General features: G+C 36.2%; 1 protein-coding gene across 9 annotated transcripts; it reads left to right on the plus strand.

The window, feature by feature from the left end:
• The first annotated feature begins 8,459 nt into the window (after positions 1–8,459).
• On the plus strand, positions 8,460–16,504 carry LOC121988411 (transcription factor BIM2-like). Of its 9 annotated transcripts, none has more exons than XM_042541833.1 (9): positions 8,460–8,790; positions 9,096–9,210; positions 13,750–13,819; positions 13,932–14,009; positions 14,842–14,880; positions 14,959–15,193; positions 15,292–15,436; positions 15,727–15,865; positions 16,045–16,504. In XM_042541833.1, the coding sequence occupies exons 1-9, from the start codon at positions 8,697–8,699 to the stop codon at positions 16,162–16,164; spliced, it is 1,035 nt and encodes a 344-aa protein (XP_042397767.1). In that variant the 5' UTR covers positions 8,460–8,696; the 3' UTR covers positions 16,165–16,504. The 9 variants fall into 9 exon arrangements, with proteins under 9 accessions (XP_042397767.1, XP_042397768.1, XP_042397763.1 ...); XM_042541834.1 differs by having other exon boundaries at positions 14,968–15,193; XM_042541829.1 differs by having other exon boundaries at positions 8,461–8,790; positions 13,914–14,009.
• The last annotated feature ends 1,823 nt before the right edge of the window (positions 16,505–18,327 follow it).

Below are 18,327 nucleotides of genomic sequence, written 5' to 3' on the forward strand. Positions count from 1 at the left end.
GTGGGTCAGATTGGACGTCGAGAAGGTAACTCAACACTTGGTAAGTGAAGGTAAGTCACTAGAGAAGAGTGACGGGCGCGTCTTGGTTGAGGAGACAACAGGCGTCAGTCTAATTTAGGTCTATTTCGAAAACTTAAATTGAGACCCTGACTAGATCCTGGTCTGGACGACAGGGTCTAAGTTATAAATTAATTATATTAATATTGTGTTAACTTTATTTTGCAAGTTAAATATTTTTTTGTTGAACTAACACATTTTGCAGAGCAAAGGAAGCATAAAATACCTCAAATAAATAGTACCCGATGCACCTTCCAAGAGACAGAAGGTGTCATACTGTTCATGGAAGGCGCTTTTGAAGGCTTGGAAGACGCCTTCTATCGAATAAAATCTGACTTCGTCGGCGATAATGATCAACACTTTTAGGGATAAACTTTTATCTATGGAAGACACCTTCCACACTCTATAAAAGAGTTGCTTGACCAAGGCTTTTATAACATCAACTCTACGAGCTTTTACGCGTCCGATTGGGCTTCCTACTACTGCTATGCTACGACGCTGCTACGCTCGACCACTACTGGGGAGCCATCCAATACCGAGCAATCAGATCATCGTCAAAAGTATTGGGTAACAAATTTAAATTATGTATTTACTTTATGCAAAAGAAAAAGTGTAGTGTGTTACACTTGTTCTACTCTTCTTGTACTTGATTCCCTCTTCTGATAGTTCCAGTAGAGGTACTTAGTGAATTATCAGTTGATAGGTCCGTAGAATCTGGGTCTTGGAGCAGGAGTCACCGAAGGCTCCGAATCAAGTAAAACCGCTTGCGTTCTTGTCCTTTTCTGTTTCTATTTTTATTTCCGCTGCACTTACTTTGATTTTAAAATCAAAAAGAAAAGTTTTTGAAAACCACATGATTTACCTCTTCTCTCACGTGCGTCTTGATCCAACATAAACCACTGTGGATGTTCTAAGCACAACGACAACGTAGATCAAAGGTTAGATTGGAGTTGGAATCTTTTGACAGCGTAGATCGGTGTTGGATCATCAATGTCGAATCTGAAGGCAGGGGCACCGGCAAGTTAGATCCGACAGCTGAGGGCTACTGGCCGAGGCTGTGAAAGCGGCCTGAGGCCAGATTAATGTGAATCACCACAGGGGGTGCACGACAGTGGCTATCCGGGGGCCAGATAGGCGGCGATGGCAGTCGGATCGACATGAGTCATGAAGGAGAGGAGATGGCGAAGGGCTACGGATTGTTGGTTAGTCCTAGGAAAATATACCGGTTCCACTGTACAAAATTTTTTGTACAAGTGTCGAATCTTTCCTTAAATAATCTATTATGTTCTTTAGAAATTAAATTAGGAATCGCAGACGGAACTTAACATCATTGTTTCCAAATTTAACTTATCTGTTCTTAATGGTTTAGATTTGAATCGCAAACGGAACTTAACACTATTGATTTAAATCCACCTATGTTATTAATTCCATTAAATATTAATTCCCAAAATTGACTTCCAGGACTGCATGGCGAGACACATGACCTTCTTGGATATGGGAGCAACCACCACCGCCTAGACAAAGCCTTTTAAGGAAAGCTAATATTTAATTTCCTTAAATAACTCTAGGTTAACCAAAAAGAACCATCGAATCACAAATTTGAAAAATAAAACAAAAGAAACACATCTTCGAAATAAATCCGAAAATCTAGAATCTAATGCCTCTTGTGTTTGGAATTCATACAAAAGAAATACAACTAGTATGATGTGGAAATTAATTACTAATTATACCTTCCTTTTGTATGCAACGACCTCTTGATCTTCTACCATATTCCTCTTCTTATCCCGGACGTTGTGTGGGCAACGATCTACCGAGATGAGAATCCACCTAAGCCACCTTCTTCTCCAAGCATGATTCGGCCACCACAAATATTCCATAAATAGATGTGATTCGGCCACCACCACCAAGCTCCAAGGGATGCTTCCTTTCTCTCCTTCTTCTCCATGCTAAAATCCGGCCATCTTCAAGCTCCATGAGATTACAAGGTCCGGCCAATGAAGAAGAAAGAAAAGGAAGAAGGAAAAATAATAGGGTCGGCCACCATCAAGGAAGAAAAATAATAGAGTCGTTTAAGCCATGAAGGCACCTCTACCCCTTCTTTTATAATCCTTGGTCTTGGCAAATAAGGAAATTTAAATAAAAAATTTCCTTAATTCTTTTGCCATGAAAAGGAAAATTTATTTAATTAAAAATAATTTTCTCTTCTCAATATACATGGCCGGCCACTTATTTCCCCAAAACAAGGAGAGTTTTAATTAAAACTTCCTAATTTATTTCCAGAAATTTATAAAAAATTTCTCCAATAATTTTTCTTTTCATGGTGGGTTATAAAAAGGAAATTTTATACAAATAAGGAAAGATATCAAATCTTTTCTTAATCTTTTGTAGAAACTAATAAAAGAGAATATTTAATTTTTAAAACTCTCTTTTAAATTATGATCATGGTTAAAAAGGAAAGTTTTCTCAAAATTAAAATCTCCTTTCAATCTACAAATAAGGAAAGATTTCAAATCTTTTCTTAATCTTTTGTAGAAAGCTATAAAAGGAAAGATTTAAATTTTAAACTCTCTATTAAAACCATGATATCCACATAAGAAATAATTTTAATAAAAATCCTTTTTAATATTATAGTGGTCGGCCACCTAAGTTTAGGACCCAAGCTTTGGCCGACCACCAACTTGGCTCATCCACTTGGTCTTGGCCGACCCTAGCTTGGGTTCCAAGCTAGTTTGGCCGACCCCATTAGGATGGGTAAGAAGGTGGGTATGTGGTGGGTATAAATCTCTATATACAAGAGGCTACGATAGGGACCGAGAAGAGGAATTGGTTTTGGTCTCCCGATGAAATTAAGCTTCCCGTGTTCGCCCCGAACACACAACTTAACTTCATCAATAATAATTCATACCACTAAAGAATTATTATTGAACTACCGCACCAATCCCAAATTACATTTTTGGGCTCCTTCTTATTATGAGTGTGTTAGTCTCCCTGTGTTTAAGATGTCGAATGTCCACTAATTAAGTGAGTTACTGACAACTCATTTAATTAATATCTTAGTCCAAGAGTAGTACCACTCAACCTTATCTTCATGTCGGACTAAGTCCACCTGCAGGGTTTAACATGACAATCCTTATAAGCTCCTCTTGGGGGCATTATCAACCTAGATCACTAGGACACAGTTTCCTTCTATAATCAACAACACACACTATAAGTGATATAATTTTCCAACTTATCGGGCTTATTGATTTATCGAACTAAATCTCACCCATTGATAAATTAAAGAAATAAATATCAAATATATGTGCTTGTTATTATATTAGGATTAAGAGCACACACTTCCATAATAACTAAGGTCTAGTTCTTTTATCAAGTCAGTATAAAAATAACTTACCTAAAATGGTCCTACTCAATACACTTAGAGTGTACTAGTATAATTTATTAGTCAAGATAAACTAATACCTAATTACACTACGACTATTCCAATGGTTTGTTCCTTTCCATCTTAGTCGTGAGCAATTGTTTATAATTTATAAAGAACCGATAACATGATCTTCTGTGTGTGACACCACACACCATGTTATCTACAATATAAATTAATTGAACAACTACATTTATCATAAATGTAAACATTTAACCAATGTGATTCTTATTTCTAGATAAATGTTTATACCAAAAGCTAGGCTTTTAGTATACATCCGAACACGGACGACGTCAAACCAAAGGCGGTAGAGCCTTGTGCGTCGAAGAGAAGGGGTGGCATCGGCGTCTGAAAATGGGGGAGATGATGAGTGGCCCTGCGATGACAGGGCCTCCCGGGAGAGAGAAAAGGGAGAGGTGGCGCTGAGGGAGATGGAGGTAGAGCCGAAGGCGACGCTTGGGCTACCAGCGTGTAGAGGAAGATGGAGGTGACGCTTGGGTTGCTGGCGCGCCTGTGAGGAGGCGATTGGAGGGTGGTCATCGGAGTACCAAAGGGCCGGAGGCGTTGGCGTCAAGTTCCCTAGCAGCGATGGAAGCGAGAGAGGGGTGGTGATGGAGCGGATCTGGCGGTCATCGGAGGCTAGAGAGAAGATCCAGTGGTCGCCGGTGGCTAGAGAGCAAATCCGGTGGTAGTCATCCAATAGGCAGCTACGCCCAAGAAAAGGAAAAAGGGCCTCAGCTTCGTCAAAGCCAAGCCCTAAAAAAGGGGCATCACTGTGAAATATTCCCTCTCCCATTTTGTATCCACATCCTTACCCCCATCACATATAATTTTTATAAGGTTAAAATACCTTTAACCCCCTATGTTTTTTTTGCCATAGCATTTTGCCCCCTTGCTATGTTTAAAAAATAATATTTAAACCCCTTTGACCAAAAGTCAAATGTGAGAAATCTTATAAAAGATAATTGTGTTTTTATCTTTTTTTAATTAATTTTAATAATAACCTCAAGAGGGAAAAATCACATTGAATTGACTATTATGTCATTGATAAAAATCCTCATGAAATTCATACATGCACCAGTATTAACAATAGAAAATAATAACTCTGAAAAGGATAATCAGCCAAAAACTCATTACACAATCCTCACTAAATGAAAAAAAAAAGAGAGAATTCTAAATTGATGAACTAAAATCAAATGCAAAGGGAACAAAGTTCATCATTAAAAATCTCCTCCTCATCATCAAATGTGGAATACAATGAATAAAAGATAATTGTGTCATTATTTTGTTTATTATTTTTGATAATAATCACATTAAATTGACTATTATATTCTTTGATAAAAATTCTCATAAAATTCATACATGTACCTGCATAAATAACAGAAAAACATCAACTCTGAAAAGGATAACCAACCAAAAACTCATTTCACCACTCTCATCAAATCAAAAAAGAGTCAGATTCTAAATTGATGAATCAAAATCACTACTACTTCAGTGTACGCCATATTTGATGATGAAAAGGGCGCTGGGGGCGAACGTATTCGCCTTTTGCCACAATATTTGATGATGAAAAGGAGATTTTTAATAATGAACTTTGTTCCATCTTCATTTGATTTTGATTTATCAATTTAGAATTCTGACTTTTTTTATTTAGTCAGAGCGATGAAATGAGTATTTGGTTGATTATCCCTTTTAGAGTTGTTACTTTTCTATTGTTATGCCAGTGTATGTATGAATTTTATAAATATTTATATCAAAGAATATAATTTTTAATTTAATATATTTTCCCCTCTTCATGTTATTATTAAAAAATAAAAAAATAAGTGTATAATTATCTTTTAAAAAAATTCTCACATTTGATGTGGCCAAAGGAAAGTTAAATATTATTTTTTTAAACACATGTGGCAAAATGTATTGGATAGAAAACACAATGGTTCAAGCCTTCAAAGTATTTTAGCATTTTTATAATTTTGTAAATTATCTAAAATACTGAAAAAAGATAATCTCTTTGAGGAATAATTCTAAAAAATTCATTTAAGGTCTTTTATTTAATAAATAAATAAAAACATCCATGATTGCAAGAATTAGAGGCTCTTTTGATTTCTTTTATTACAATTTTAAATTGAAATTGGACGACAAATTAATTATTAATTTCTTTCTGTTAATTAGTATTATAATATATATATCTAAAAACCCAAAAACTAATGCATAATAAGTAAAAATTAGTAATTTTGTTATTTTATAGTTGAAATATGTGGTGGTAGCCTGGTAGGGAAGCCAGAGTCACTTGTCATTCACGTGACTAGTACGTGAGATCACGCGGCCCACGATAAGCCGGACCCGTCGACAGCGCGACCATCCAACCGCAACCGATGCAAAACACTTGGTACCTATCTCGATGTACCCGAAAGAACACCAATGTTTCCCTGCTGGCCACGTGTCATGCTGTCCCAAATTCAGTGACACGAACGCGTTACAACCAGGCGTCCGAACGATTTCGGATCTCACTCCCGCTGTCGAACTATACTTTGTGTTTTTAAGGTCGCTAAAAAATCCGCACCAGAGGATGGTGACTGTGCAATACTTTGTGTTTGAGAGATTTAATAACATATTTTAATATATATATATATATATATATAATTGTCCTTGTACAAATACGGTATGTATGTGATTTAGTATTGTCGGTTCCATTACCATTATAAATCATAGGGTAATTTGTTATAATACAGTGATTCTGGAAAGTCGGATAGTATTTTATATCTGTTAAAAATTAATTTCAAAATATCTTTTTGCTTATCAGCACCCTAAAATAATAATAATTAAGAACGAGGTTTCCTTATCACGAGTCAATTGGCGGCTTAAATAGTGAATTAAAAAAAATACTAAATTTTTCAAAAAATTAAATGGAATTTTATTATTGTAATAATTAATTCAACAAAAAGGATCAAATCGGATTTAGAGCATTTAATATGATTAAATAATTTTCAATTGGCGGGTCCTGCCGAATAATAACCCAACAATTATGAATACTTTGAAAGTGAAATGATGAAAATAGTTTGAAAGTGAAATGATGAACTATTTTTTAAAAAATATAAATTATCCTTTAAAATTCATTTATTTTTAAAAATAGTTTTTTATACAATTTTAAAGAGATGTGCTTTTCCCAACCTTATGACACTCTCCCCTCCTGGCCCCACTTATTGTTTTTTTTTTTTTACCCTTAAGAGTATTCATAATAACACTAAATATTTCTCTCAAATATTTATGATTCCTATGTCCACATCATCAATCAAATATCTCATTTCTTAAATATCTCAAATCTCATAATCAAATATCCTCTCAACCAAATATTTATGAGTCTCACCTACCAAATATCTTACTCTCAAATATCTCAAATTATATAATAAAATATCTTTAAAAATTAATCATTACCCCTTGTGGGGCTCACTTACATACCACCTAAAATGAAATCATCGGGCATAAAGTTGATTTCTATTCACCTTTCAAATTTCCTCCACAATAAAGATATTTGAGAGGAGAGATAGTTAGAGAAATATCTCCTCCAATATCCCAATTAGAGATGCCCTTGTACCTCTTCTTATTCTCCTCCACATTTTATTTTATTTTATTTTGTTTTGTTTTGTTTTATTGATTTTTGTTTTTTAATCAGATTTTTTTATCAATTTTATTTTTTTCAATGAATTTTTTTTATTATATATTTATACTCTTTTATTTATTTTTAGTGGTAAATTTTCGCATCACACTCCCTTCCCAACCCCTTTATTATTTACCTTTTTATTTTTTTTTAATTTTTTTTATTTTTTATTAAGTATTTTCTTATCAAGAATGTTATGCTGCTTTTTATATTTGTAATATGAGATCGGATCCTCTGCCCCTAATTTTCTATCCCTATGTCTCAATCGTCATCTTCAGCTCACTATCGGTGCCCTTCGACCGTCGCCTCGACCATAACTATACCCTAAGGGAAAGGTGAACCCAGGGGGGTCACCATCGGCGTCGAAATTTGGCCGAAAAGGGACTCAGATCGACGATGAAGGAAAATCTGCTTAGATCCGGCTGAATTTCGACGCCGAACGTGCCAATGATGACCTCACTGCGTTCACCTTCCCCTATGATATATTTTTAATCGGGATGACGATCGGAGGCCACTAGCGGTGGGCTGGAGTGATGAATAGGATACGGGGACATGTGATATTGGGACAGAGGATTTGATCTCTTATAATTTTTTGATTTTTTTAATAGTAGATTTTAGAGGTTATTATTTGTAAAAAAATTAAAAGTAAAATATGGATAAAAAATAAAAAAAATGATGAAAAAATAATAAATAAAAAAATAAAACTAAAGAAGTAAATAATTTTTTTAAAAAAATAAAACTAAAGAAGTAAATAAAATTGAAAAAATAAAAAAGACTTGTTATTTTTTAAAAAGGGGTAAAAATGTCATTTAACGACGCGGGGCCGGGGAAGCAATTATCAATTTTAAAATTATCAAAAAATTTCATAGGGTTTTCCCTTAGTCTTGTCTAGTGCGTTCGTATTTTTTAAATAATTTTTTTCCAATCAATTTATAGTGTCTTTTATTTTAATTATTTCTGGGTAATTTTTACTGTAATTATAATATATATAAAGTGTATTTTTTTAATATCGATAAACAAAAATTAATCTGAATATTTTTTTTTATTTTCAATCAGATCAACTTTATACTATTCTAAAAAAAAATATTAGCATGGTTAGTCATCTGATAAGATGAAAATATAGTGAATACGCTAGTCTTATCAATGTTTTGTTCATTTCATTTTAAATGTATAATATTTAAAATTGTTCATTTTTTAAATAAGTATTATATTTTCAGAAATAATACATTATGTTAAATATAACTGGGGGCATTTTAAAAAATAGGTAAACTCTGAGAGGTGAAAGTAAATATTGCTAAATTTCTCTTAGATAAGAAATTAATAAATATTAAGGTTTGGTCGTCTTCTCGATTTCCTTCGCGGTGCTCCTCTTTCACAGGGCAGCGGCCGGTTCCCCCTTCCTTCGCCGTCCTAAGAATTTGCTGCAGCTCCGACTGGGTTCTTCCTCTTCCTTCCGTCCCCCCTCCTTTTTGTTCTCCTCTTCGTGCTGCAGTTCGTCTTCTCCGGGTTTCCAAGTGATTAGCTGTTTTGCGCGGGAGCCGCTCGACGCCGGTGGAGAAGAGAGACATGGAGGCTTCTGCTTCTAGATCCAGCAAAGGATTCGATGATGAGGACGAGGAGTCGTCGGAATTTGGCAGGAGGGAAGGCTCCTCGCATAGAGGTGAAACTCCTTTGCCCGGTTAACCCTTGCTTTCTGATCGCGATGCTATGCTTGTTTTGCCTCTTCTATATGTGATCACTACTAGCCTAAGAGTATTGGCTGGTAAATAATGTGGAAATTTATGCTCCGGTTTTCCTGAATGCAAATACATTTTAAGTTGTTGCGAACGGGGAAGGCATTGTTTTGGGGATTTTCTTAGCATTAAATTTGTTGATGGGTGCACTTCAAATGTTTCTCTGGGACGTTGCTTTCTTTTGGTTGTCAAGAGATCTCCTGAATTCTTAATCTTATCTTATCGATGGTAGTAGATTTGACCATCAAAGTAGATGGGAAGGGAAGTGGCACCGATGACCTTCCCACTTCGCCAAGGTCAAAGCATTCTGCGATGGAACAGCGGAGAAGAAACAAAATTAATGACAGGCAAGTAACCGTTCAGTAACGTATGCCTAATTCCAAATTTCATATTGAGCTGTCTTGTCTATTCTCATCCTTCTGACAGTTGATGTAACTGTATGTGATATGCTTTGCTAACTGTTTGTCTTATGTGGAGTGGCATTATATGCAACTTTGCGTACTGCACGAGAGGAATAGTTTACTGACCAATTGATGATTTGCACTTTGGCTTTTTTAATTCTCAATCGGTAAAAGTACTAGACAAAATACAGTTAGATGTGATTTTGGATCCTAATTGTTACTACAGTGTTTTTTTTTTGGTCTTCCGGCAAACTAATCAAGTTGATTTAAGTAAGAAAAGCCAGGAGTGTGGTTATAGTTTGACTTAATGATAAAAAATGGCATTAGTTTTGATACTTTTGGAAATGATTGACTTGCTCAGAGAAAGCCCTGTTTTTCCCTTTCTCTTTGGACGGGAGTCAGCTGGACTATTGATATTGACAGATAAATAACTGTTCCTATGCTCTTTTAGCATAGGAACATATATTGCTAGAATTTTAGTCTTAGTTCACTGAAATGATTGAAGGAAAGGAGTTGAAGAAGCAGATGCCATTTGGCTGTATTCATTTCTTGACCTGAGGTGTGGTACTTTTGCTACTTGTATTGCTATGGTTATTTCAACATACAATAAACTTTCTTAGCTTAGGTGAGAAGATGCCAATATGTATTCTTGGCTGCTATTCTGAGGCATCACGGATTACAAGGGTTGAAATTGATATGTTAAAATGAGCAAACAGTGAGATTTATAGGCATGGGGCATGGTGGTTCAAATTCCCCTCATTCCTCAGTCTAGGTTCACCAAGTTGTGGAGTGTTTGCTCATTTTGCATCTTGTATAGTGGGTCGCTGTTTCTGTCACATTTTTAGAACAAGTAATTGGATTCCATGTGCTGACAATATTCCATGTACAGATGTGATGCGATTGTTTGCCACATAACGCCCAGTCATATTTGGAGTTTCTTTTATTATCTTGGATTCTAAACTTCTTAATGAAAAGATGACCATTTTGCAACTTCTTTTTGACTATAATGTACCATTAATGTATCTTAATTCTTAAATGATGCTCAATGAAGTGCCTTGAACTAATTGGCAGAAGTGTACATGATTAATGATGCAAGGAAAACTAAAAAGTCAGGAAGGGAAGAAAATCAAATCATACTATTAGTTGGATTTAAAGTAAATATTTAAGAAAGAAGAATAAAGAACGAGTCTGGATTTTCCACAAATATGCAATTTCCTTAACCAATATGCAATTTTCCACAAAATTTAAGAAAATCAAATCACACTATTAGTTGCAATTTTCCACAAATATCAGACAAGGTTATGAATCAACATGACTATTTTTTTTTAAAAAAAAAAGTACACAGGAAATTGTTGATGCCCAACTCAAAGTGTTAGTATCAAATGCCACATGTCCAACACAACTATAAAAATGTAAATGAAAAGTTTTAAGTATGAGAGAATGGTACCTTTTAGAGCTTTGAATGATCTAGATAAAGAACTAGGTTAGGCAATTTCTCCTATTCTATTTGTCGTGCTAACAAATCTACTTTGAAGTCTTACAAGGCAACTTGGATAAAGTAGAAGTAATTGGAGAGTTCGTTGTCTATACTTCAAAAAAATCCTTATCACATCTAAATCTCTTTGAGAAGGGAGTGATTCTAGAGCAATCCTATTAGGCCAAGTAGGTGGAAGAATAAATCAATGTTTCAAGGCTAAGTGTTGATTGTCATATTACAACAACAACAACCAAGCCTTATCCACTAAGTGGGGTCGGGTGTATAGATCCTTTTACGTCATTGGGATTCTTCTCCTTGTCATCATCTATACTTAAATAAATTTTATCTAATTTTATTATTACTAACCAAGTCTTTTTTGGTATTCTCTTCTTCGTTTGATGTGCGTATTTGTCATAGTTTCACATCGCCTAACTGGAGCATTTATTAATCATTACATGTACGTACCATCTTAAACGTATCTCTCGAAGTTTTTCTTCAATAGATGTAACTCCGACTTTCTCTCTAATGCTATCATATCTTATTTATCCATCCTCTTATGCCCACACATCTACCTTGACATTCTCATCTCTGCAACTCTTATCTTCTACTCATGTGCTCAAGTCATTGCCTAACATTCAGCGTCATATAACATAACAGGTCTAACGTCATAAAACACTCGACGCTCTTCTCCATTTCAACTATCGTACTTGTATTCTATGTAAGACACGTCTCTCAATCCCTCATCATTTTGCAAAAATGATTCTAAATACTTAAAGCTTTAAGTTTCAGACAACTCGTTGTCTCCTATCTTAACAATTGTCTCATTACGTCTAATATTGTTAAACTTAAATTCTATATATTTTATCTTTACTCTACTAAGCCTAAAACTTTTCACTTCTAATGTTTCCTACCAAGATTCTAGTTTAACATTTACTCTTTCACGTGTCTCATCTACCAAAATAATATCATCTCTAAACAACATACACCACGATACTGTATTTTGAATGTGTCCAGTTTGCTCATAATTAGTATAAAAAGATAGACTTAGAGTTGATCATTGATGTAATCCTATCTTTATTGGAAATGTTTCAGTTAATCCACCTGAATTCTTCACTCTAGTCGTTACATCCTCGTACAGATCCTTAATTAGTTCAATATATGTTACGTTAATACCTCTCTTTTCTAGAATTCTCCATATAATTTCTAAGTCAATGAATTCCATGTGTAGATCTTGTTTTTTTTCAATTAGTTGTTTGAGAAGATGTATAGCTTCTATTGTCAACCTTCTAGGCATGAATCCAAATATTTATTTTTTGGTCACTCTGGTCGTTGCATCCTCATACATATCCTTAATTAGTTCAATATATATTACGTTAATACCTCTCTTTTCTATAATTCTTCATATAATTTCTAAGTCAATGAATTCCATGTGTAGATTTTGTTTTTGCTCATGATACTTTTCTATTAGTTGTTTGAAAAGATGTATAGTTTCTATTGTCAACCTTCTAAGCATGAATCTAAATATTTATTTTCGGTGACTGTGGTCTCCTTAATCTTTTTTCGTTTACTCTTTTCCAAAGTTTGTGTGACTCATTGATTGTCATAGGCTCATAGCTGAAAGATATTGTTTCCTTTGCCAACCAATACAGATACCAATACTATGTCGGCATGAGTAAATGTGATTGTGTTGGCCAATATTGTTTTGGTGATACTGATCGAGGATTATCTTGTCTAGTATAGTATCAATCAAGGTGAAACTTATCTAGGATAGGACAATACTGACAAAAATAGAAAGGTTCTCTTCCTTATTACTCATCCTTCATTTCAGTCTGTCTGTTATAGGGAGAAGATGAAACATTGTAAAACAAGAGGGGAAGGGAGGCACAAAAAAAGAAGCACCACCAGCAACATGTAGAAGTGATATTAGAAGTAGAGGATCGAGATGTTTCTATTTCGTCTACTTGTACTTGCGTTTATTTTATTTCATGTGTTAGTTCAAGTTCAACTCCTTGTAGATAACTGAAATATACTATGGAAATATGGAGAAATCACTTCCAATGTTAAATGTTTTAGAAGTATTATTTAATATGTATCTTAAATTATGAGGTTGATCTAGTCAGGATGTAACAAGAATGAATGTTCTCATGTGATGTACAACTCTCATTTTGGTATTAATCAAATATAATTTGTTATGTTTTTGTAACTTGTTGCTACAAAATTTTAATTCAATTCATTTTCTAACTGCTATAAACATATATTTGAAGATAAACAAATTAGTGAAAGGGGCTTGGAAGGATAGTTTGAAACTTGGAAGGAATGTTATAGGGGATCTCTGACATAACTGCAATACATATTTTCATTAGATATTTCCATTGAACATTTATTTCTAAATTTTACATCGTCTCATGCAGTTTAGCATTTTGAGTGTTTGTTTGCTATTATGATTCATAATTTAGAGTTTTAGAATCCCCACGAGAACTTTCATTTGATTGATGGATCCAACAACTAATTTGATGGGTAATTGAAATTAGACCTTTAGACATTATCTTTGAACTGCTTCTTATTCTTTGATTTGTGAAATGGCATTAACTCATTCTATGATCCACGTAGATATGAATATAAGGTCATGTTTGGTTTTGCACCAATGCTATTTTCTAGTCTTTTCTTATTTGGAATACAAGTGTCAACTGACAGCTTAGTTCTCTATTTGATATGTTTAAGGCCATTTGTTCTTAAATCAGAAATTGGAGAATTCATTTTACAAATTAAAACTTTATCAAACTTGGAACTGAAGAAGATTGATATTAGTGAGTGTTTGACTGAATTTATCTTTATTTCTCTATCAATCCTCTTGTGCTATACCAATGATTTTGATTGTAATTGTATAGTATCTCTGCATAATTTATTCCTCTGTTTATAGTGTTATAGGTATTTCTTTGTTCAGATAAACATGATTCAATACTTGCTATTTTTTTACTTATTTGTATGTGAACTTTTTGTGCTAGTAGATTTCAGATACTTTGTGAACTCATACCACATAGCGATCAAAAGAGAGATAAAGCATCATTCCTTTTGGAGGTATATATGAGGCTGACAATTTCCAGCAAACTTCTCCTTTCATTCTGTTATCCAGTTCTTATATTGCTACACTTCTAATTATATCATGAGCCAGGTCATTGAATACATACAGTTTTTACAAGAGAAGGTACAAAAGTATGAATCATCTTTCCCAGGATGGAATCAGGAGAATCCCAAATTAATGCCTTGGGTAATAGTTCGTTAAGCTCTGTTATGCTTGTACATGACAATGCATAGTATTCCTTGAAATACTCAACTCCTAGTGTCCAGTAGTTTTATTTATTTATTTTCTTTTGAATTTTAATTGTATCAGCTTTGTGTGCTATGGCATTTATGATTTATAGCTGTGATAAAACGTCTGTTAATACATCTTTTTTCCTGAAAAGATCTTTACTTTGAAGGTCAACCTAGTACTAAAATGCAGATTTTGGATTATACTACTAATCCGAAGTAGTTAATATTTTTAAAATAATAGAAAAGAGGAAACACCATATCACCTCGACTGGTGGATCATCTCAGGTCAGCCAGCACAAGAACTATCATGTTTGCTAATTATTACACTAATGGATCACCTTTTGCTAGCATAAAAATACTCTCAAAAGGTTCAGTGACCTTGGCGAACATTACTTCATACATATATATACTATAAACATATATATTGTGCTAGGAACAAGGGAAATACATTTTATATGCTTTATATTGTAAAAGTAAAGTTTGGCATAGCTGTTCTTTCCCTCTACTTCATACTTTTTTACTTTGGGACTCATTTGTTTCGAAGCTAATTATCTTTTGGATCGATCATTCACTTTATGGTTCATCAAAGTCAACAGAATATATTGTCACAACTATTTTGTTGTTTCCGTCTTTGCCTTATGACATCCAGGAGCACATATTTAGTTGGTTGAAGTTTCAAATTTGTTCTTTCTAGATGAGTCCAAATTAGGTTCGAAGTCCTAATTAGTTATGGACATCAAGGGAACCAGACTAATTTTTTTTCTTTGGCTTTTAAATTTCTTTGGCAGGTAAAAGTTTATTTCAGATCATTCTGGAAAAATGCAGAGGTGCCTGTTATTAAAGAACTGGAATATTAGAGATATACATTTTAGTGCATCTCTCTTTATGACTTATCATGAAACCAGTATTTGCAGCGTGCATTGAAATACTCCTACTCACAGGTTAACCAAATCCCTATAGATGGTTTACCTGATCCGTCGCAAGTTATTAGGAGTGGTTCTACTCATGCATTCTCAGGACATTTCGATGAAGGAGATATCCCTGTTACACCAACTTTGATCCCAAATGCACAGAACCAAATAGAATCAGACGCAACTGGTGGTGTACAGTACATGATTGATAGTGCTACAGGTTGTGTTCGTAAGTAGGATGTAATCTCTGTTTTTGCTCCTAAGTTAAATTTCTTTTAATGCAATTGGTCTTTCTACGACACACTGAATATTTACTTTGTATTGCAGCTAACATGCCAGCTCAGGCTCAGTCACTTTGGTTAGGGTCATCCAGCCCTGCTGATTGTGCTGCCAGTAATGAGATGTTGAATGACCAAGACGACATGATAATTGATGAAGGCACAATTAATGCGTCTTCTAACTACTCTCAAAGGTGCGTTCTAAATTAGTCAATAGATTAATCTTCATGCAATAGCACCATTTGCCTTATCTTCATTTCCTTTTTTTTGCTAATTATGAGAGTTATCCTTGAAATATTATAACATTTACTATGATGATGTATTTAACATATTTAGGTACATTTGGTACGGTTTCGTGTGCATAAACTGAATCAAAACTTGTTACACAATTTTCCCTATGTGGCTTGTTCCTTTATGCACTTTATCAGAATTCTATCTAGCCTGAGTTCATGAACTATAACTAAAAATGCATGCTGCCAAACAGCCTTCTGACGACTCTCTCTCAAGCATTACAAAGCTCCGGTATGGATCTATCACAAGTCAGTATCTCCGTTCAGATTAATCTTGGAAAGCGTTCATCCAACAAGCGATCTGATACGGCTGCTACATTGTCCAATTCCAAGGTATAAATTGCATGTACTCTTCTCCATGTTTCCTTTGTTGAAAATTTGAAACAGCAAACAAATATATCTCTTGCATAAGGCATGTAATCTGCGTTTCAATATCTTACATGTATCACAAACCTGTAATATGAGTGATTCACATGATCACTTCACCTTTTCCTTCCCCTTAATGTTCATAGGGTCCTGATGAGACTGCGCTAACTAAACAAGCAGTCGCTGCTGCACCCTCCGTTGCCAGAAACATCAGTGAGGAATCTTCACGAGCATCCAAGAGACTCAAAGCAGCACGCAACAGTTAGTGCTTTCTTCCTTCGTCTTTGTCCAGTCAGTATGTTAATGAATTGTAGAAGAATGTGTACATTCTGATGATCTTGCGACAAGAACTGTTGTCGCCAATGCATTCTGCAAAAAGGCTTTCTTTGCTGTCTGCGAAGCTGCTTCCCTGTTTCCAGTTCTCAGCCTCCTTTCCATTTAAGAAAGTAATTGTTGTTGTAAGATATCAGATAATTGTCCCATTGTCATTGAATTCATGTGAACTTGCACACATGCCTGCTAATCTCGATATGTACTAACCTGCTTGTCGTTAAGATTGAGTTATGATGTTGGATAACAAATGCTGGATGGTTTGATGAAGTTAAATATCTATGTTGTGACAACAAATTCTTTCTTAAAGCTCTTTTTTTAAAATCTTCTTTGATAAGCTAGATCCAAAACTCGTGCAGGGAAAACTGGACAATCACAATTCAGATGCATCTCCAAAGATGTCATGATTTCAATCACAATTGATGGAGACGCTCCGATGTCATGATTTCACCATTAGTTCAATCGCTGTACTCCTTCACACATATTACAAATATGCATCTCCAATTGCATTTGCAAACCCTAAAAAAAACAAAAATCAGTTTGACTTTATGCTATACACAACCAGAAGAAAACTCGAATCTAAAATTCTATTTTTCTTGTGTGTTCCGTTGACTTTATGTCGACCTCTTTGCCGGGAATGAACCCGTGGACGACCACGGTGTAGTCGACGACCACCGTCGCCTTCACCAAATCCAAGCGGCCCAGGCCGAACTGGACCGGGGCCCGCACGTGGATCCTTAGAGCGACGTCACCCTTCCCCTTCTTCCCGCTCACGACCGCCGCCGCGGCTGCTCTGGCGCCCCGCCCGCGCACCGCCACTGCGATCTTCGTCGCGTTGCGCGGCCGCTGGAGGAAGGCCGGCAGGTCGCCGGAGCCAAGCCTGCCCCCCCGGAAGCTCACCGCCACGGAGCCGCCGTGGCTGTACCTGAGGAGCACCCTGCTGCTGGGGTTTACGAGGAGCAGGGCGAGGCCGAGGTCGGCGGAGTTGGCGGCGACGCGGCGGAGCTCGAGGTGCTCGACGAAGATGGCCGGTGCCCGAGGATCGAAGCAGATACCCAGGAGGAGGAGGAAGACGACGACGAAGAGGAGGACGGCAAGGAGGGCGGAGCAGAGGCACCGGCCGCGGCCGCACTTCGAGGAGGAGTGGCGGCCAGAGAGGTAGGAGGGGAGGGCACGGCGGTAGGGAGGTGGGCGCAGGGGAGGGATGGAGACGGGGAGGGCGGAGGCCTTGTCACCGGCGGTAGCTGCGGCGGCGGCGGGCAGAGGAATGTCCAAGGTGTGGGTCATGGCGGGGGTTGGTGGATGGAGGTGGGGTCCATGGGAGGAGAAGAGGAGTAGAGGGAGGTGACGTGGAGAGATACTCCTGCCATTAAGATCGTCTCTACACTTGTTGGGCGAGGAAGAGGGAGGTTTAGAAATTGGAGCAACTTTGGAGGTAGAGGACCTCTTTGCACAACTATTAAGGAAACAATTTAAGAGAGATTTATTTTTAATATAATATTTTTTAATTTTAAGGGCAATTGACCTCAGATATGCCTCGTAAATTATTATCTGAGATAACAGTAGCACCACGGGGCACAGATCAGGGTCCTGATCAGCTTTAAATTCGTCCGATTCAACTCTACCTTTCAAAGCCTGGCGTAGTAGAGCCGCTAGTAGCTCCATGAGATGTGGTCGTTATGTAGGCGGCCAACAACTCCAAAAAATGGAGTTGCTACGCAGGTCGTCATCAGCTCAAGGGACGTGACAGTTATAACAAGTCGCCACAGTTATAATAAGTTGTCAACAGGATTGCGACAATTATAACAAGTATGAATTATGAAAGATAACTTAAGAATCGAGATCACCACTTCATCCCCTAAAAAAGATAACAATGATTACGACACAAGAGAGGGAATAAGCAAGATATTTATTGCTTTTCGCTTTTCACTTTGTCGTTGTTTTTCCTATTCGACTCTTTTTTCGTCGGAGGGGTTACATCAAAGCACCCCATGCTCTCCTAATTTCTTTTCAATCATTCTAATGGTTGGTGATCTTCGCCTGTAGTTCGATCCCCTAATTCTCTCAGACGAGATCCTTTAGTCTCGTCTGAGAGGATC

This window comes from Zingiber officinale, chromosome 6B (assembly GCF_018446385.1).
Source record: "Zingiber officinale cultivar Zhangliang chromosome 6B, Zo_v1.1, whole genome shotgun sequence".
NCBI classification, from domain to species: domain Eukaryota; kingdom Viridiplantae; phylum Streptophyta; class Magnoliopsida; order Zingiberales; family Zingiberaceae; genus Zingiber; species Zingiber officinale.